This window comes from Haemorhous mexicanus, chromosome 25 (genome assembly GCF_027477595.1).
Source record: "Haemorhous mexicanus isolate bHaeMex1 chromosome 25, bHaeMex1.pri, whole genome shotgun sequence".
NCBI classification, from domain to species: domain Eukaryota; kingdom Metazoa; phylum Chordata; class Aves; order Passeriformes; family Fringillidae; genus Haemorhous; species Haemorhous mexicanus.
In genome coordinates, this window is record NC_082365.1 from 262,165 (window position 1) to 283,449 (window position 21,285).

General features: G+C 54.0%; 1 protein-coding gene across 1 annotated transcript; it reads right to left on the reverse strand.

The window, feature by feature from the left end:
• Nucleotides 1-5,366: 5,366 nt before the first annotated feature.
• On the reverse strand, nt 5,367-20,816 carry WNT2B (Wnt family member 2B). Its single transcript, XM_059867701.1, has 5 exons — nt 20,466-20,816; nt 9,823-10,043; nt 8,051-8,328; nt 7,414-7,678; nt 5,367-6,407 (listed from the first exon to the last, which is right to left on the reverse strand). The coding sequence occupies exons 1-5, from the start codon at nt 20,627-20,629 to the stop codon at nt 6,178-6,180; spliced, it is 1,158 nt and encodes a 385-aa protein (XP_059723684.1). The 5' UTR covers nt 20,630-20,816; the 3' UTR covers nt 5,367-6,177.
• Nucleotides 20,817-21,285: the final 469 nt, after the last annotated feature.

Consider the following 21,285-nt stretch of genomic DNA (forward strand, 5'->3'; position numbering starts at 1 on the left):
TCACTTCTTTGAAACAAGAACTGTGGTGACTTCACAGCCGTTGGGTTGGCAATAGCTTTTCCACAAGGCTTTATGTGGCAGAGGTGAGGCAGTTCAGACTAATAAACATTTCAGGGTAACAAGGTCTGTTCATTGCAGCCCTAGTTCATATGGGCTATAAATCACATCAGAATTCTGGGGAGTAATCTCTGACAGATATTTGCCATACTGGGAGCCCTTCATTTTTGAAATTTGGAATAGATGCCTGTTAGTAGCTTTTATACATATATGTCTGTGGCAAAAGGACTTTTCATGCTGTCAGACACCTTGGTCACTGAGGTTATGGGGACAAATTCAAAGGGAGATGGCCCTGGGGTGGTTCTCCATCCACATTTGTCACAGGCCAGTTCCCCTCCTGCATCTCTCCAGCACTGGATAGGCAAATTTATTCCCTGCTCCTCATCCTGGAATTGTTGTGAGGGTGCCAAGCCTCATAGATCCATGACTCTGAGCAAGGCAGGGTGTAAAGGTCATAGTTGAGACCATTAATAACAAGGTGCAAACGGCTGGTTTATATGTAATGTGAAGCTTTTTACTTATTTCATTTTTGCACTTTGGGGGCTCTGTTTGCTTATGGAGCACTTGGTGTCTGGTACCTATTTAGCCTGAGAGCAGGCAATTGGGTTCCTTCAGGCCTTCAGAGGAATGCAGAAAATTGTTCTCTGGTGTTGTAATTCTGCTGGGATAACTGGAGCTTATTTGTCTCACTGCTTATTAAATGCATACTTGTCTAGAGGTCCTCTTTTTTTTTTTTTTTTTTTCTTTTTTTCTTTTTTTTTCCTGAGAAACATTGGGTGAATCCCAAGGACCACAAGTGAGAGGAGGATTCCAGGAGGAGGGGGAGAGGGAAGTGCCTGCACCTCTCCACAAGCTGCATCATCCACCTCCAGTGCCAGCAGAATGAAGAGGTTAAATATGAGAGCAGACTCCCTTAGGGAGAGGAGATGTATGTATGGGGCTCAGCCAGACATAAATTAATATTGCCCTTCCCCCTGCTCAGAGGGGAGACAGTGAGGGAGCAGCACCTCCCAAGCACTAATGTTTGGGGTGTGTGGTTGGGAGCTGGTGAGGCTGTGCTGAGGTGTCAGAATGGGCCCAGGAGCACAGGGCACTGTGGGGCTCATGGAATCACGGAATCCCCAGAGCTGAAGGCACCTGCAAAGATCAAGTCCAGCTGCTGGCTGTGCTCAGGAAACCCCTGTGATCCCCCCCATGTGCCTGAAGAGTGCTGTCCAAAGGCTCCTGGAGCTCTGGCAGCCAAGGGGCCATGACCATTCCCTGGTGAGCCTGTTCAGTGCCCGACCACCCTCTGGGGAAAGAACCTTTTCCTGATAGCCAGTCTAGAGCTCTCCTCCAGCATTCCTACTCTGCCTGCTTCTGAGCAGTGCCCAGCTGGCCCAGTTCTGCTGCTAAAAGGGACAGACTCCTCTTGTCTGCATTTAATTAGGATGGCTGCAGAGGTGATGTATGAGCTGTTGTCACCTGCTTTTGGGAAAAATATCTATAGATCAGTCAGGATGACAGTAGCAATCACAGTGGGCTTCTGTGTTCAGTGTCCTGTGCTCTGAATTCACCCATCTTACAGTAAAGGTGGATAAAGAGTAAAGGCAGCTTTGTTTCCAGCTCGGTCTCCTGGCTGCCTCCTCCCTGTCTGGAGCCTCCTTGGCAGGGTGTGCTCTGCACGCCCTAGCCCTTACTGGAGGGACAAGGCCATGATCAGGGATGCTGCTCATGTGCTTGGAATTTTCCTCATTTCCAGCCTCAGCTGCTGTTTTGTGCTCTTTGGTGGGATCTTCAGTGAGGCTGGTCATTGGCGAGAGTGAGATAACACACCCTTGCTGACGGCATCGCTCAGGGTGCATCCACACAGTGAGTGTGTTCCTCCACTGGGATCTTCCCCCTTTGGTTCTTTCTGGCCAGCAGCATTTTCCTTTTACTCTGGATGCGTTGAGTTGTGCAATCACTGTGCAGCCTCATCAGCTGGACCCTTCTCTTAACAGCCCCCTGATTTCTTTGCTAATTTGGCTGTGGGCTTTCATCAGTTATAAAACAGAGTGACACAGTATGTGACTGCTGCATTCTCCTGCCTTGACTCACTGCCTGTGATTCCAGAGCAGTGACCCCCCTGCTGCTAGCTGGAGCAGCCTCTGTGACTCGGCTTCAGGAAAATGGGATGGGAAAGCTTGCACAGACCTTGACAGGCTGTGTGAATGTTGGTCCAAATGCCACAATAAATCTGCCCCTGAGGGCTGGGTCTGTAATGGCAGGTTTATAATCCCCCATGGATTGCACTGATCACAGGTACCTGAGCAAAGCCTTCTGTGCCTTTAGGAACCCAATGGAGAACAGAAAAGGCCTGAGGGGAGACAAGGGGGTGTTATGATTGAGATGTAGTTTGGCAATGTCTTCAGCTGCATTGCTGAGCTCAAGAATTTATGGATCTTGCCATTACCACCATCCCAAAAAATGGTGGAGTCACCTGGGCTAAGGCCTGTTCTCACCCACGTGGAGAAAATCAGAATCATAGAATCTCCGGGACTGTGCAAGAGACCCAGAAGGAACATTTGGATGTCAAGTCCAATTCCTGGCCCTGCACATGATTCCATGTTTCCAATGCCTTCTAGCTCCTCCTGTGTGTCCTGTCCAGCTGCTTCAGAGAAGGTAATATATTCAGAAGCTCATAAGGAAGTGCAGCCATGCTTTTGACTGAAGATAATTAGAAGATGAACTTGCATAAGAGCCTCCCTCCACATTTTAGGCAGATTACTTCTGAGGGGTTTGTGAGAAGGACTGAGTGTTCCCTGATGAGACTGTAGCCTTCAGAAATGAGAGACAGAAACCAGCTGCTTGCCAAAGATGAGTGTGCTAAGGGGGGCTTCTGTGGGGCTCATCTGCAGTAGGGCACTGACCAGTCTGAGCTTCCTTTAGCCCACAGTGGGACCTTTTCTTGTACAAGCACTGGGAGTTTGCTCTGGCTGACTGGTGTATTTCTGTTCTAGTTCTGTGGTTTTCTGCTAATTGCTTGTTAATAAATGAGTGTAGCCTTGCATAGTCCTTTGCAGAAGAAACTGTCACTTCTGTCAGGTGGACTTGAGCTCGGTGGGCTGTCCCATGACTGCTCCTGGTACTTCTGTAGCACTTGCACTTGATTCCAAGTATTTTTACTCCTCTTATTTACTGCTGTGACAGAGGAATGCAGCTGCACAGGTGGACCTGGCAGGACTAGGGAGGTTTCCTGTCTCAGCTGTGGTTACTCTGTAGAGCACTGGAGGTGTCCAATTTCAGCATCTCAGTGATGAAACCAGAAAGGAGGGAAGCCAATAAACCAAAGACAACCTGTCCTCAGGAGTTTCCCTCTTGTTTTAAAATATGAACCTCTGCATTCAAGAGGAGGATATATTTAGGCAGCAGCCATTGATTAAGGTGTCATTCATCAAGTTGGCCCACAGATCTCCTACCGACACCCCCCAGGGGTCCTGTGCAAAAGAAGAAGTGTTTGTTGATGGCTGACCCCGGGTCCCCAGGCACTGGGTCCCTCCCAGCCCATGGAGTGTGTCCTGCTCTGGGAGGGAGGCTTGGATTGATGGCTGAGGGGGCAGCATTTTTTTCAAGTCTGTTGTAAATTGAGAGGAGGTGGGGCAGTAATGAAGATAAATGAGAGGCTCTTCCCAGTTGATTAGCCTGTGCTGACGGATGCTGCGCTGGCTCGGGATGCCTTTGGCCTGCCTCAGATCTCCTGCTCACCTGCCAGCATTCCTCAGTACAGCCAGGATGGGAAAATTGTCTCTCCCTGAAATTCAGAGGGTCTTGGAAGGGCCTGGGGGGGGACCAGAAGTCTCTTGGGTAAGCACCAGCTCCAATGCAAGAGCAGGGAAGGTGCTGCACAACCCTCTTGTGCTCTCAGGGAATTGATTTAATTCTGTAAGAAACAGTTTAGGCAGTGGGGAGGTGAGATTCCTGTAACTCTCAAGATCTCCATTAAAATGTCACCTTTTGGCTTGGCTGTGGCTTTGCAGCAGCTCTGCTGAAGGTTCTTTTTCTGCATGAGCACTCTCAGGGGTTTGGCGTGGAGGAAGGTGCTTAATCCAGCCCACGGCAGGCTCTTTTAATTCTTTGAGCAGTTCCCCCATCAAAACTGGTTTTAAAGTGGATTTCTCTCCCCACTTAAAGTATTATTTCCTAGGGCCATTGAGTAAAATCCCTGTTCAGAGATGCTTTTGGTGCAGTAGCCAATAGGAGGCTTAGGACCAGAATAATCTTCTTTGCCTTAATCCCATCCTGTTCCTTTGACCTTCCTTCAGAGTTTGCTCTTGCAGCCTGCTTAGCTCCCTCTTGCCCACACATCTCACTGCTTCCAGAGGAAACCCCAGCTCCTTGGAGACCTCTGACATGCTCTCTGGCAGCAGTAAAGCAGACCCCAGCAAAAAGTATTTGCAGGTGAATGTCCCTGTTGACTTGGCCTCTCTTACTGTTATAAGTTTGGAACTTCCATGAAAACTTCCTCTGTGTGGAACGTCCTTACTTGCCCATCAGCACCATGCTGAGCAGTATTAGGAAAATGAGCCCCATTTTTCTGGCTCAGGGAGGAGGCACAGCCTGCCTGGGGCAATGTGCAGCCTAGCTCTGGTGGGGGAACTGCAGGAGCACTCTCAGCCTCAGGAATTGCAACTATTAAGATAATTTTTCTTTTTTACTGAGTCAGTTTAGTTTTCAGGTTCATCTGTTATACATTGCAATTGTTTGTGTGGGTTGGGACATTTTGACCAAACTCTGTAAAATAATTTGTACACTAACTAAAGCATTTTTGTAATGTCTGCTTGCTCAAATTGGTGGACAAAAGAAGAAATTTGTAGAGATGAGGGGTGGATCCCTGTAACTTACCTAGGAACGGCTCTGTAGCTGCCTTCCCCTCCTCTCATCAGCTTCCATTGTAGTTGATTATGTTTTGAGTGTTTGGGGTTTTTTTAATGGGAAAGAGTTGTAAGTTTATCTAGCATTTCCTGCTTGACCCTGTGCTTTAGAACCATGGAATGGTTGAGTGGTACAGGACTTTAAAACCTTTCTTGTTCCACCCCCTGCCATGGGCAGGGACACCTTCCACTTGACCAGCCTGGCCTTGAACACTTTTGGGGATGGGGCATCCACACATCCTGAAGTGTGATCCTGCTGAGAAAGGATTCCCCTGGGGCTTTGGATGCTCGACTCTGCAGGAAGCTTTGGGACAGCAGGAGCTGCAGGCAGTGGGGAAGAGAAATGCTGTGGGCTGGTTCCTGCTCCAGGGACATGCCCAGCTGAGTGTGTAGGAATTCAAAAAGCAAAGGACATAATTTTCTGGTACAGGTTTATAATGAATTTTGACTTAAAATAATAAGCAGTATACACAACATACACGTGAGTTGTACAGAGATGCTGTTGTATCGTTGACTTCAGAACCTACCAGTAAGTTCACAGGTTTCCTTTGCTCTCCCAAGCCCTGTGTGTCCACCAGCATCTAGCGCGGGTGGCCTTTGTCTCTGTGCAGTCCTTCAGGGTTCAGTTCCAAGTCACAGCTCCACTTGTTCCCTCTGCTGGGGACACAGGGACAAGCCTCGTGCATAGGTGACTCTTGCTCAGCGGGGTTAGTGATGTGTCAGGTCTGCTCAAGGGAAACACTTGTATCATGGAACTGTCTTACGGGTTCACAACACCCTTCCTCTGGCCTTGCAAAAAAGAAAAAGCAAGGATGCTTTTGCAAGAGTGGGTTATTCTGAACTAGTGTTTTTTGCTGGTGAAGCTTTACTGTAACAGATTCTCTGGGGAGGTGCAGGATTCCTCAGCCATCACATCCTGACAGTCAGTCCTCCGAGTCTCTGTTGGTCGCACCATCCCTTTGCCAAGAGAACCTTTGCAGGTTCACAGTTTAAGCAAGGATCGCAGCCTCCTGCTAGGTCAGGGATTAGTTTTGCTGAGCACATCGAAGGGCCCACAGTACCTCCTGGGAACTGTAGTCCTTTCCTTAGTGCTTTGTAGAATTAATTAAATAAAAGCCATGCAGTTGAACTACAGCTCCCAGAACATCACGGCCCTCAGGGCACAGGGGTTTAAAAAAAGTTGCAAGGGGGGGTGGCAGTGGCTTCTTCCCTCAGTGCTCCCGTCTCGTCAGGTCTGGTCCAACCATTCGGCCCGTTTGGGTGCTTTACACGTGTGCACATCCACAGTGTCCTCGCACTCCTTGCAGCGCACAGCGCAGCACCAGTGGAACTTGCACTCGCACTTGGTGACGCGGGTGACGCGCGTGGTGTCGTAGCCCCGGCCGCAGCACATCACCTCGCAGCCGTCGGTGCCGCGGGACGCCTTGCTGCACACCCGGCCCGCCGTGCCCAGGGAGCCTGCGGGGGAAGGAGGGCGAGTCAGGCTGCTCTGCTCCCGTGTTCCAGCACTTCCCTGCCCACCCACCCACCCCAGGGGTTACTGGGGAGACTGGGCATCTCCGTCTGCAGGGGGGCCTTGGGTGTGACTGCTTTGGTGGGGAAATCCCGCTGTTCCTGTCACAGCACGGGTGCTGCAGTGGGCTCTCCAAAGGCACCACTGCGAAGCCTGCACTTGCTGTGCTTTATGGACATGGGATGCCACAAGCCCGGCCAGGGATGCAGCTTTGGTGTCTCTCATGTCCCCTATGATGGAGGGTTGGAATGAGATGATCTTTCGCATCCCTTTCAACCCAAAACCTTCTGGGTTTCTCTGGCAATCTGCATGGTCCCCTTCCCGTGCCTACTGCTAGAGCCTGTGTTTGCTGCTGCCAGAACATAAGAGCAGTAGGGGACAGGGATGGCTCTCTGCAGCCCCTCTGTGCCTTGGGGAACCCCTGGAGCAGTGTGTGTCCCCCGAGCCAGGTTTTGCAGCTGGCAAAGCTCAGAATGCCCTCTCTGCTTAGGCTGAGGATGGCAGAACCATGTGCTCCCCACTGAACTCCCATGGCTGCTGCAAACTAAACTGGGAATCTCCAGGCTGAGAAACCACTGATCATCTCTGCAGGAGTCCAGCAGCCCTGATGCCTCTTCCCCGCTCTCATCCCAGCCTCGGGCTGTGTTCAGAGGAGCAGCCTGTGCAAGGGAGCTTTGCTCTACAGAAGGTGGGCTCTGAGGATACACTCCACTTCTGTGATGACCAGAAGCCTGAGGGGTTTGGGGCCTTGGTGTAAAGCCTGGGGATTTTGGATGAACGCAATCCTGCCTGTGCAAGTGTGGGGACTCTTGGGTCTGGGTAACCCCCCTCTTCAAAGACTGGGGTTGAGCAGAGGAGCTGAGCCTCCAGGCTAGGCTAGCTGGTACTGCTGGCCTGTTGGGAAGGGAGGAAGAGATGCTTTTGGGTAATGACTGGAGCTCCAGGTTTTACCTGCTGACTTGTCCATCACGCAGTAATCAGGTGAGTTCTCAAAATACACCAGATCTGTTTTTGTGGGCTTCCTGAAGTTCTTGTTGGCCACGGTGAAGCCAGTGCCATCCTGATTCATCGTCACCTGGATGGCTCCATTGTATTTCTTCCTTAGGTAATCCCCTGTTTTTCGAAAATCTGACATTGCCAGCCAACAAGTCCTTAGTGTGCAGGAGCCGCTGACCCCATGGCATTTGCACTCCAGCTTCAGGAAGCGCTTCACAGCCTGTGGGAAGAGAGATGGGTAAGGACCAGTGGTCACCCTGGGCATCAGATACTGCAGCAGTGTCTACTCATTCCTGGTGCAGCTTACCAGCCCCTGGCTGTGTGGGATGGGGCTCCTAGTGGGAGATGGGGGCTGTGTATGGAGGTCACCAATGCCAACATCAGCAAGGAGACAGCAGGCAAAGGTGAGCGAGGTCCTGCCATTCCCTAGGGCAGGGCAGGGCAGCGTGCAGACTTAGCCACAGCAGGAGCTGCCCTCCAAAGATGCCCAAGGTCCCGTTTCTCTGGCCAAGCTGTTCTGGCTGCCCAGTCCCCTCTGGAAGGTCCCAGAGGACGGGTGAGCTCTGGGCTCTGCTGCAGGGGCTGCACTCACCATCCTCCCGCAGCGGTTGTTGTGCAGGTTCATCAGCGCCCGGGCATCCTTCACTTTTTTCTCCTTGGCATCCACAAAGGCTTTGGCAAAGCGGATCCCGTAGTTGATGTTGTCGCTGCAGCCGCCCCAGTCGAACTCCCCGCGCTCGTCCTTGGAGCGGCCCCTCTTGAGCGGGTCACAGCTGCAAACCTTGAGGTCCCCCTGGCTGCACGCCCGTGTGATGGCATAGACCACCCCGGCCGAGGAGATGGCGTAGACGAAGGCGGCCTCCCTGCTGCCTGCCACGGGGAGAGAGACAGGAACGGGGAGTGAGCGTGCCAGGCTGTGCCAAGTGCCTGCAGCCCATGAAGAAGCAGGCCTTGGGGAGCGAGACCATCCTGGGTATGGATAAGCCAAGCCCAGCCATCTCTGCTGACCGCAGTGTCCAGCCTCGGCTGCCCTGGAGCCCTTCAGACTGATTGCAGTGCTCAGGGTGCATGCCCACGGTGGTGAGAGCAGCCAGCACCCTCGGGCCAGGCTGCTGCCCTCCCTCCCTCGGGCCGGGCGCGGCTCCTCCTGCGCAGCACAGCTTGCTGCTGCTATTCTGTGTCTCTGCTTCAAGTTCGCAGCTGGTTTTATAATGCTGTAAAAGAAGCTGCAAATCAAAACCATGTTAGTCTTCATTTTGAGAGCCTTTGAAAGCAACTTCAAAGGCAGCAGAGCTCTCTTTGGGCCTCGCAGGATGGGGCTGTGGCGAGGAGCTTTCATCATTCCCCATCCTTTGCCAGGAGAGGATGCAAGCAGGAGAAAAGGTGCTGCGGTGGGAAGAGAGAGGCTGAGCAGACAGGCTGCAGCATGGCGGGTGAATGCTGCATTCAGCATTCCAGTCCCCTTCCTCCAGTTGGGTCAGGCATCTGGCTTGTGGCTCTGCTGCTTGTCCACCCCACGGGCAGCTGCCCCATCCTCCCGCCAGCTAGGAGCAAGCCCCCTCCTCACTGGCTCCTTCTGTGGCACTCACGTGTCCTCCATATGAGCTGTGAGTGGAAAGACTCTTCCAGCAGCTTTTGATTTGAGGGCCACATGGCTGGATGCTCCCAGCACGTCATGGGATGCAGCAGCATCTGTCCTGCAGTGCTGCTGCCTGTGCCAGGGCTTGTGCCGGCTCCCAGGGCACTCCTGGGGCAGCTGGAGCCCACAATGCTGCTCCTGCTCTGGAACTGCCCCACCCCTGTCCCCATTGTGCCTTTCCTCTTTGTTCCTTGGGTACCTTTCTTGGGTGCATCCCTGCTTGTGTTGTCTCTGTCCCTCACCTGGAGGGGGAAGGTCTCTCCCATCAGGGCCATGCCCAGTCCTTTGTGCAGGGCTGGCACCTGCTCTGTAGCCATGGTCCTCCTCCACCTCAGAGCCTGAAGCAGGGACTGGAGCTGCATCTGTGCCTTGCCTCCCTTGCCATGCAAGGGAACAGCCAGTTCCCACGTGAATTGCTGAGTCCTGGCCAACTCCGCTCTCCAAATATTTATATATCCCATTACTGTTTACATATGCGCCTGTTCTCCGGAGGTGTCTCCTCCTTCCCCCTTCTCCCCCAGTGCTCCCCCTGCTCCATCTCATCTGGTGCAGCTATTCCAAACGCACTGCTCTGCTCCCATTACTACTTGATTAATTTACAAGGAAAGGCAAAGCTCTCCTCAGGGAGTAATCCAAGCCACCGGGCATGGCAGCCCGGTGGGAGGAGAGACTCTCCCAGGCAGAGGAGTCTCACGGTGGTGGGAAGGGGACAGGGCAGGACCTACTTCGCAGCATGACCCGGCCGAAGACGGTGTGGTCGCGGTCCAGGGTGCTGCAGTTCCAGCGGTGGTGCCGGAATTGGTGCTGGCACTCCCGGATCCACTCCTTGGCTCCCTCCCCAACCGACTGCATGATGTCAGGGTACCTCTGGCAGAGCTGTCGCTGCTTGTTCACCAGCCCGGGGATGTTGTCACAGATCACCCTCGCGCCCAGTGCCCCGATGTACCTGCGGGAGAGAACGGTGCCACGTTACTGCCCTGCCTGCAGAGGAGTCACAGCATCACTGAATATCCTGGCTGGGATGGGACCCACAAGGATCATCCAGTCCAACTCCTGGCCCTGCACAGGACACCCCCAAAATCCCACCCTGTGACTGAGAGTATTGGCTAAACACTTCTTGAGCTCTGGCAGCCTTGGAGCCATGACCACTGCACCGGGGAGCCTGTTCAGTGCCCGACCACCTTCTGGAAGAACCTTTTCCTGATATCCACCCTGACACAGCTCCAGGCATTGCCTTGGTTCCTGTCCCTGGTCACCAAGAGCAGAGATCAGAGCTGCCCCTCCACTACCCCTCAGGAGGAAGTTGCAGACCCCAATGAGTCTTTTTGTTTAATAAAGTAATCCCAAGATGCATGAGCCAGGAGCAAGCAGAGCTTTTCTCAGTGTGTGCATCACTGCAAGAAGAAGCAGGGAGTCTGTGGAGCCCATCTCCCCCAGCAGACAGTCAGCTCTGGCTGCTGTGAGTCATGGGATGTCTCCCATAAGCCTGGCCTGTGTCAGCTCCTGGGGCAGCAGCAGGGAAACTTGCTGATGTGCAAAACCTCCCTCCCAGCCTCTTCCCCACATGCCAGCCCCATGCTGTCGCCCAGCCCTGCTGAGCACAGCAGGATGGAGCCCAGCTGAGCCCAGGGTGGCTCCTGCAGCCTCTGCCCTTTCTCCTGCCTGCAGTTGTCAGGAGTGTCCATGGCACAGACACCTGTGGCATGCGCAGATGAGGGAGGAAAAGGAGCAGGCTGCACCAGTGGGTGCTGCACTCCTCACCCACACTGTTATCCCCCAGCTGTCGATTTCTCTTGGTGCATCTCCTGCACGTTTACTCTGGTGCCCTGAAGTTCCATAACTGGCAGAACTCTGCTGTTTCTCCTATCTTGCCTGTATCCCACCTGTATCCTGCTCCTCTCCCTGCAGCAGTGGGGAGAGAGCAGGAACTCGGAGCAGACAGACAAGGCACAAAGAGCTGCCTGCCAGAGCCTGGCTGAGCCCATGGGCAGCTTTCCACCACCACGGGGGAGGGACCTGAGCTCTGCCCCGCACTCTCCCCATCCCGGACAATGGCAGCAACGTGGAATTTTCCATCCCAGTCAGCTCCCGCCTGCACCACCCGCTCACCCCTCTGGCTGCTTGTGCTTGAGGATGATTTTTGCTGCAGAGCACAGAGCTGGGATTCTGGCTGGAAGGGATGAGGTTTGGGTGATATTCAGATTTTTTCTAACCCCCAGACTGGAAGCAAAAACCTTCCTTCAATAATAATAAAAAGCAATAATCTTGGACAATATTTCATTGTCTGTCTCTGGACATGTTCTCTCAGTTCTATCCACCCCAGAGAGAGCTCCCAGGCTCAGGAAAGCCCTGCGAGCACAGAAAGCAATGGGATCTGCTCCCTCTTTTAAAATATTTTGTTTAAATGCTGGCAGAAGCACAAGGTCATCTCGGGCTGGAGCTGAGGATAATAAACCCAGCTCCCCATGGCTTTGCAAGCCCAGACTCCAAGGGGCAGTGAGCTTTATTGTCACAGGCATGCTCACCAGCCTTTCATCCTGAAGCAGAGGAACAGGGGAGTGGCAGAAGCTGTTTGGGAAAGAAAAGCCAACAGGAGCTCCTTGAGCACTGCTGACTGGGGATGTTTCACTGCTTTGCTCATGGCAGACTCTGAGAGCAGCCCCTTCCTTCCCATGGGCAGCAGGGCAGAGGAGCATCCCATCACCGGATGGTGGCACGGCGACATCCAGTGGGACTGCAGAATTCTTTCCCAGAGCCATGGTCAGGTCCTCAGCCCTAACTTCATTCTGCCCAGCAAGGATGGGGATGGCTGGCTTACCCCTGCCTGTGCTGGCAAGGCAGTGATGAGAAGCTGGGAGGCAGCAGGTTGCACGATGGAAGTTCAGAAGTAGCCAAAGCTCCTTTTTGCTGGAGAAAAGTGATGCTGGGAGAGGTAAAAGGTTCTGTGATGGGCCACCTCACCAGGGACCTTGTGGGGCTGGGGCACTGGTCTCCAGTCCCAGCGGTGGGCTGTGAGTGGGCTGGGACACAGCAGCTGGCAGCAGAGCTGCCTCCCGGACTGGAGAGTGATGGATAAAGCACTGACACCATCCCCTGGGAGACCGAGATCAAGGGAAACCCTCCAGACAAGATAAACACCAGGCACTCCCTTCTTCACACTGGGAGCTAATTACTTCTCCTTAATTGTCCTGCCAAATACCCAGATCAGAGCAAACATTATCAGCAGGAGAGAGTGGAGGGAGAGCAGAGAAGGGCGCCAACTGCTGCAGTAGCAGCTCACCGTGTGCATCCCACAAGGGCCAGTGGCTGCATCTCCCTTTGCCTGTGGCAGCACATTTACACAGCACCTACAGGACTCCATCAGAGTCTATGTACTGAAATCTAACACACAACTAAAGGGAAAATTCCTCCCGTGACCTGGAAAGGCTGCGCTTGTCTCGGCAAAGACGAAAGCTTCCACTTGGTGAGAAATGCTCCAGTCGAGTTCAGTTACTCTGAAATGGAGCAAGACGAGGAACATCAGAAAATTCTGCCAAGCAGAGTTTTGGGAGGGAAAAAACCCAAACATTTGTTTTGGATAGATGAAAGCATCCCTTCCAATTTTATTTCTCAAAATCTGTGACATTTTAAAAATACTGCAGTGGGAAAGACAATGGATGTTCTGAGAAGTCCCCAGCTGCCTTATCAGAACTGTGTTTTCAAACAAATGAAGCTGTGCTGGAAGTGGCACAGTTCTGGAGTGCTGTACTCTGGGGTAATCTGCATTTTTCTAGCTGGAAAACCCCACAAAACCCAAGCCCTGAGTTCAGAAAAGTTTGTGAGAGAGAACTTCTCCTGATGCTGGAGGCTACTCAGGCCTGGACTTCAGGGCTGGGAGGAGAGAGGCAGGAGCAGGAGCTGGGCAGCCTGCAGTGAGGAGGAGCTGGGAGGCAGGGAAGAAGGGAGTGGATAATTAAGTGCATGTGGGGATAACAATCCCCCACCCTGTCCAACAGGATTCCATATGCTGCTGCCTCCTGAGGGTGTGTAAAGCCCTGGCATTGCCCTTGGCTGAGTGCTGAGCTGTTTGCCCAGCTTGGGTACAGAGGGGCTGGCACAACCCCTCTGACCATCCTGGGCTGCACGGTGCTGCAGTGTCACCTCCTGCCCATCAGTGTGCAACTGGGAGTGCTGCAGTGTCACCTCCTGCCCATCAGTGTGCAACTGGGAGTGCTGCAGTGTCACCTCCTGCCCATCAGTGTGCAATTCTGAGCTTCTCCAAGTTGCGTTTCCCATTTTGCCCCGGAGCCGGGTGTGCGGGGCCGCGCTGCGGGAGCTGCGCTGCCTCTCCCGCCCTCCCTCCCCTGCTTCTCACAAGGCAGCAACAACAGCAGAGGATGGAGACCTTGTCTTCCCTGGGCAGGTGCTTCTGGAGCCTGCCAGGTGGAGCCCTCCTGTCCCTGCGAGCTGCAGGGCTGCATGCAGAGGTGCAGCTGCGTGCAGAGCCCATCCCAGACCCGCGAGTGGAACAGGAGACACCCGTCACGCGCTGCCTCCAAGCTGTTGTTCTTGTGGAGAGTCTGCTGACTTTGGCTCTTGTAAACAAGGAGAAACCTAAATTGCCTCTAAGATAAACATGCAAATCAGAGGCAGACGCATCTATTTAGCTGGTGGCGTGCAGGCTGTGCTAGCCCCCTCCACGGCTGGGCCCTGTGTCCGGCTCCTGCGCTTCCCACACCAGCCCTCAGCTCCTGTGGCCCTTGTGGTGCCTCTGCCCTCTGCTCAGGTGACAGCCTCAACAGCTCCTCCCGAGAGAGCAGCTGTGAAATGTCTCTTGGAAAATGAGATTTTGAATAAAGAAATCAATTTAATGGGAATTCATAAAATTACATGGAATCAGAAACTGTCCTGTTGCTCTTCCATACCAAGGTGTTCCTGCAAAGTAAGTGAGTGCCCTAATTCAGTTTCCAATTAAATTTATACTAGACACTGCTTTAGCTAAGACTTGATTTTTCACCATTTCATAAGACAGTGGAAAACCTATTTGAACATGACTTGATTTTAAAAGGGAAACCTTTGGAATTGCCATTCTCAGACAAATAATTATTTTAGTGCTCTGAATTAAAACAGCTGCTTGAAACATCATAAATTCCCACTGTGGGTTGCACCAATACCATTAAAGGCACAGTTTGAAATTAAATTAATAGAAGCTAAGCTTAACTCAAACCACTGTCACAGCTCTACCCCCAGCTGCTCCCAGGGGCTCTGGACAGTCTCTGTCTCTGAGGTCTGCTGAGAGCTCTGAGGCTGAGAAGAGAACAGGGTCTGGCTTAGTGGCATCAGAGGCTGTTGGAGTCCATCCCCTGGGAAGAGTGATTCAGTTCCCCATTGCTCTGTAACTACCCTGGCTCCTGGTCTCTTCCCATCCCACTGGATCCTCATGAAATCTGTATTTTGGAGGGAGGCTGGAAAGCCCTAGGCAGCTATTGGAGACAGCTTGTGCAGATAGGATCAAATCCAACTTCCCTGCCTCTTTCCTGCTAAAGAGTAAATTCCATCATGCCTGGCAGCATTTCACCTCCTCGAGTTCTTTGCATACTTCCCAAGGATGCTGCACCTTCCTTCCTCTGCTCCCCCTGCTGTGGCAGACAATTTACAGCCAACTGCCAAGCACTTTGGGTTGCAAGGTGCTATAAACATCTGAGATATTATTTTTGTATTATAAACCCTGAGTATTTTATTAAGCCCCACTGGGAACAGGGCCATCCTGGCCTGCTGGAATTGTTAGCACCTTTGAGTGATTAATAGTGCTAATTTCCTCACTTACAGCCACTACTCTGCATGTTGAGAGCCTTAGTCTCACTTCAATAATTTTTAATATCATAATGCTGAGCCACTACCAGTGCCACTCAGGGGAAATTTTTATTTTCTGCACCATCTTTCTCTTTCTTGTGCATCCCTCTTTTAAAGTTGTCTGCCTTCAGATCCTGGTCAGAGTCCCCTCTCTGTGGTTTTCCTGCACCCCGTGCAGTCTTTGGGATGTGAGGAGGACTGAAACTCTGTGGTCCTGGGGAGATGGAGCAGATGGGTGCTGCAGCCTCTTGTCCCCTGGGCGGATGTGGGAGATTGTGCTGTTGGCATCTTGCATAACAGTAACCTGAAAGTTGAGGTCTGAAAGCTTTGGTCAGAGCTGGGTGAAAGCTGTTCCTCAGGGACTTTGTTGCTGGTGCATGAATTCAAAATAATTGCTCATTAAAAATATGTTTTACTCTCAAGAACTGATTTTTTTCTCCCCAAATCTCAAAGTCCTTTGCTAAAAGGTGGGGAGGTAAGACGGCCTCTGGTGCTAAAGCTGGATGTGCAATTCTCTTTTCCATGGCATATCCTGCGTGTTGGGTGTGAGCTGCTCCAAGAAGAAGCTGTGTTTGCATGGGCTGTGGCCCAGCACAGATCTCCTCATGGCACTGCTGAAATCACTTTTGGTAATCACAAAGCTAATGAGTTTGGAAGAGCAGAAGGATTTTTTTCCTTCCACATTTCTTTCTGAGAAAGATTTCCCATAGGTGAAAGTGACCCTAATGAAAAATGGACTGAGCAGCACAGTTAGGATTATTATAACTGCTCAGAGTGACTGAGAGAACCCATCTGTTCCATCCACCCCAACCAAGAACACCAGGGCTGCTGCAAAGGCCACGGGGTTCAGTCTCCATCAGTCTGACATTACTTTAAAACTTATTTTTCACAGCATGGCTGCCTGGACAGCCGGAGCTGCGGAGCGCCTCAGGATAAAGACTTCCTGGTCACTGACCTCCTGCTTTTATTGCCCTGCAGAGTGCTCTGCAACAACAAACTGACAGCGCCCACAGGGCTCCCTGACCCGAGGGCTGCACGTCCTCTCCCCTTGGAGGTGGCAAGTTCCGCTCCTGGAGCTTTGTCCCTGTCCCTGCCCATGGCAAAGGGGCTGGAATCAGATGCTTTAAGGTCCCTTCCAACCCATTCTGTGATTCTGTGATTCTGTATTGTGCCTGCAGCAGTGCCAAGACAGAAAGGGCGATGCGCTGCTGGGCAGCAGAAGCGCTGGTGGAAGAGGCTCCTGCAGGGCACAGGATGGGGTCACAGCTGCAGACACACAGCCCTCAGAGCCCCCAGACCCTCTGTGAGCAAAGCCCCCAGGGCTGCTGGGGTTCTGCCCAGCTGAGGCTGGCACGGAGGGGAGGAGCAGCCCCCCCAGAGGGTTACACGCGGGCCGTGCAGCTCCTCCATGCAGCTGTCTTTCCCTTGGCTTGATTTCAAACATTCCTATTGATGCTATTTCCTCTCCCACACACCTTAGTATGATGCCTGCTTAAATGAGCCTCTCCTATATCCTGTATCCACACATACATGTGGCTCCATTTGTCCATCACTTCTTGTGCCCATCCACGGCAGCTGGACCACGGACAGCACTGGAGCCTCAGTGGGAACGCAGGAAATCCTGGAGGGGAGCACTAGAGTGAGCACAGCCAGCAGCCCGTCCTGGTGGGAATGTCTCCTTCTCCATCTGCAGTGGGGGTCTCCTTGCCAAACCCTTGGCCAGAGCCATACCCAGGGGTTCTCTGGCACAGAGGGAGCCGTGGCCACTCCTGCTGCATGATTTGCCCGTGGTATGTGTTCCATGCCCACAAACACACTCCTCCTTCCCTGGCCAAGGAAGGGAGCTGGACCACGATGGCTGCCTGACTCTGAACTGGTCATCCCTCAAAATCCCCATGTGTGCATCACACCCCAGGATGCAGCAGCTCTCTTGGAGCCCCTGTATCCTGACAGCACCATGGGTAGCCCCATGTGGTTGCCAGGTTCCCACACGCTCTCCAACCCACACCCAAACTTGCAATCCTCTTCCTTCCACAGATTTGTTTTATCTCTTTGGGAGCCTGATGCCTCCCATCTGTTCCAATGCCAAATGAAATTAAATATTTGTAGTTTCCAAGGGCTGTGGTTAGCAATAAACAAGTTAGCTAACAAGGATTTGGTGTGCTGGGGAGCTGGAGGGGGTCTGTGGGGGTTGCAGGAGAGTGGGTGTGTGAGTGAGGGTGGGATGCATGGGGTATGCAGGGCTTTGTGTACATTTTTCTTTAACCAAACCTTTATTTTTAGAATGGCTTTCCACACCAGAACGGCTCGCCGGGCTCTCAACAGCGAGTAAACTCTACTTAGTTATTTACAACAAGTTTGTTTATTGCACAGTTTATGTTTATAAGCAACATTTGTCTAATCTCCCAACTCTTTCCCAAGCAATTTCGGAGGCCGCTTTCGGGGCCTGGCGGGCTCTGGGGCACAGCCCTGCCAGCGCCACCCCCAGACCGTGCTGCTCTCCCTGCCAGTGCACGCAAGTGTAAACGGGATTTAGGGATTTTCCCGTTGCATTCCTTCCTAATTTCTGTCTGTGATTCAGCTGGTATTTTGTTGCTAAGTAACACTTTGGAGTTTGGAAGCATTTGTGCAAGGGTGCTGCTCCCCACAGCCGCAGCCACCCCGCTGTCACTGTTAGTCACAGAGCCCGGCCACAACCACACGGGCCAAAACCACAGTGTCCCCAACCTGTCCCCTCTGCCCCTGCTCTGAGCACGTGCACACACACACACACCCACCCACAGCCCCTCTTTTGGGTGCCAAAGTTCACCAATTCCTGGCCTTTATGTGGAGTGGTTGGGCCATGCCTGACGTCACTGAAAATTAATAATTTGCAGTTGTTTAGAAGAAACATTTGGTTGATATTTCCTTTCCATGTACTGTGATCAGAGGAGACCCAATTTTTCCTATTAAACTACTTAAAAAGTTGACTCTGAAAATGAGAAGCATTTCCTCTAGTTCCCCAAGTTTATTGTGTGTGAATCCCTAGAAGAATTTGGCAATAATAATTAAAATAAGGAAGGATGATGCACCACCAAATGTATTTGCTGTAATATCAGTGGTGCTAAAGATGTGCTTGGAAACCTATGCAAATCATTGAATAAGTTTTTTCCCAAACCACAGCTGGTTGAAGCCATTTTCAGTAAAGCACAATTTCATCTAAACATGCTGTTTTATCAGGACTGACACGTCCAGCACAACAGCGCTCGGTTCAATTTAGGCTTTTCTTAGGAATGCTTTGCTTTCCAAAAGAGAAAGCTCAGTTGAAAGTGTGAACCTTAAGAGTTTAACAGATTCAATTTCTAATTGCTTTTGTTTTAAAAGTCATGTATTTGAGATCCTTGGGACCACCACTGCTTGGTAACAATGTCCAAAGGCGTGGTGGGGCTGCGTGGGCTGCCCAGCTCCCAGCACGGCTCCCCCGGGCTGCCCTGCTCTCCTCTCCCCTCGAGCTGCCAGCGGGGATCAGCCTGCAAGCTGAGAACACAAACTGCTGTGGGAGCTAAATCTAGCTTCCTCCAAACAAGCCACAGCTACCGAGCTTTAAACGTGGCTGGTTTTCCTCCCGCTTGCTGGGAATGAGGGCAGACCGCGGCGAGCCGTGCTGGGGAGCAGCGGGTACGGCAGGGCAAGTAGGTGGCTTTAACACTCCTCCTAAAGAAGGAATTTTCACCCTTCAGGCAGCATCCTCGTGTGTTACCAGAACTGCCCATCCCTGGGCAGCTGATGCTGCGACTACGCCATTCCTCCTTTTTTCTCAGCCGTGTTATCCCATGCACCCACTCCTCAGCTCCAACGAACCTCTCTTTCTCCAGCCTCTGTGATAATGGAAATAATCCAACTTCTCCACTGTCCCTTCCTTCCTTCCTCAGCTTTTTGCGTTTTAGCAACCCCACCTTGCCCACAGAAGCAATCCTGCCTTCACCTGCCCTGCTGGGTTGGGGCAGAGCTGGCTCTGGAAGCCAGGGCAGTGCTTGTATCAACCTGAGACTCCCCAGCAGTGACTCATTTTCTCTCCCAGTGATTCCAGCTCCCCACAGCTGACCAGGCTTCGGGAAAGTTCCTCTGGGCATGGCTGTGAACAGCCTTGCTCTTTCTAGTTTCCATTTGTTCCCCAAAGCATTTTCTGGTCTCTTGAAGAAGTTGTTTTTGTGCTAGGTTGCCACCAGGTGCCCGAGCAGCCTGTCCCCTGAGCTCCCACTCCCTCCTAGCCCCACAGCTTTCCCACCAGCTCCTCTCACCCTGGAATCGCTCTCCTAGGGATGCCAGCCCGGCCAGGGCCGCCACACGCCCAGACGTGCTCTCAAACACCGGGAATACTTGGGCTATCTGCATGACTATTAAGTGCTCCCGGTCCCTTACAGAGTGCTCCACGGTAGCTGAGAATTTCCAGAAACTACCGTTTTCTTTCAGTGGCAGATGGGTTGAATTTGATTAAGTTTTTGCCCCATCCACCGTGATCTGTTAATGATGATGCGATTGGCATGGAAAACAGTTTTCCACAAGATTAGAGAGGACTTTTATAGGGTGGGGGACACTGAGAACTTGACTGCAGCCAACTATTTTTTTTCTCCAATGTTGCTGAACTACTGAAACAGCACAAGGTCACTTGGAAAACTTCTCGATCCTTGTTTTCCTAATTACTGTCATTCTGCATAGATGAATTTTCATTGTTACACGAACCGGGCAGGAGGGGACTAATTTCCAGAAGGTTTTTGTTATGGCGTCATTTCTGTCTCTTACAAAGCCTCATCTTATCTAAAGGAAGGGGGACATCAACTTTCTTTGCTTCTCAGGAGCAAAGTAAATACTGCGCGGGCAGCCGGGCCGCCCGCAGGGCTGGGAGCTCCGGCGGGGTCAGGGTGGATCAGGGGATCCGACCCGCTGTCGCTTCCCCGTCCAAACCGTAGCGAGGGGCTCATCCTCCTCCTCCTCGCCGCGTCCGCGGAGGGAAGGCTGTCAGAGGTTCGCCCCCCGACAGAACCGGAGGTCCCCGCGGTAAGTCCCATCCCCAGGGAAGGAGCGGCGGCATTTTCGGGGCGCGGGGGGCCCGTGACGGCTGCGGTGACGGCGCCCCCAGGAAAGACTCGGTACCGGCCCCGGGGCGGTTCCGTCTCCGCCGCTCCACTCCGCCCGCCGCTCTGCTCTGCTCTGCTCTGTTCTGGGAGCCCGGGACGCGGCCGGAGCCGCGCAGGTGGAGCCGCGGGGAGCCCGCACAGCCCGGCCGGTCCCGCCGGCTCCCACGGCCGCACGTCGGGCGCTGCGGGGCTCGCTGCGCTCCCGCCGGCGCTGCCCCGTCCCCTAGTCGGTCTTCCCCGTCCCCGTCCCCATCCCCGTCCCCGCCCTGTCCCCGTTCCCGCACCATTCCCGTTCTCGCCCCTATCTCCATCCTCGTCTCCATCTCCATCCCCGTCCCTCGGCCGCGCCCCGCGCAGCTCCCGCCCGCGGTGGCCCGGGGACCGTCGGGGCGGCGGCGCCGTCGCGGGGACTCACTCACCACCACGAGGAGTCGGCGCGGGGCGTCAGGGCGAGCAGGAGGAGGACGAGGGGAAGGCAAAGCCGGGGGGCCGCGCCCGCCGTCCGAGGGAAGGCTCCGCACTCCGCACGCCCGGGGGCCACGGCAATCCCAGGAGACGCTTCCAGGCGGTTTGGGCTGAGCATATCTCTCCGGGGCGGGGTCCAGACGGAGAAATGACCGGGGAAGGGGGTCCTGCCCGCGCTCCCCTCGGGGCACTGCCCGTCACGGCCCTGCGGCGCGTCCGCCGGCTCCGTGCTGCTGAGCGAGCCCCGGCTGGGCCCCCGCGCCCGGGCTCATGCTGCCGCGGGGGGCGGCGGGGGGGTCCCTCCCCGGGGGCTGCGGGGCGCTCAGCGGGGCCCGCACCCCCCGAGCGGCGCGGGGCGGGCGGTGGGGCCGGGCCGGGCCATGGAGGTCCTTGCGCGGAGGGCGAGGGCGCTCTGGGGATGGGAGCGCGGGGGCCGCGGCCAAATATTGCCGGCGCCCGCCGTGCTGCGGGCTCTCATTGGGCAGAGTCAGAGACGCGGAGCCGCCGCTCCGGCCGGACCGACCCCCGCCTCCCCGAGGGCACGTCGGACAGCCCCCTCCGGGCTCCTGCCCCCGCCGCCGCCCCGCTCCGGGGCCGCTCCCACCGCCGCGCCCGCACCCGCGGGGATGCAGAGCGGAGCCGCCGCTCGCGGCCGCCCCGTCGGGCCCCGCCCGGGAAGGAGCTCAGCGGCGCGGCGGGATGCGGGATGCGGGATGCGGGATGCGGGATGCGGGATGCGGGATGCGGGATACGGGGGCCGGGGCCGGCTCCGCC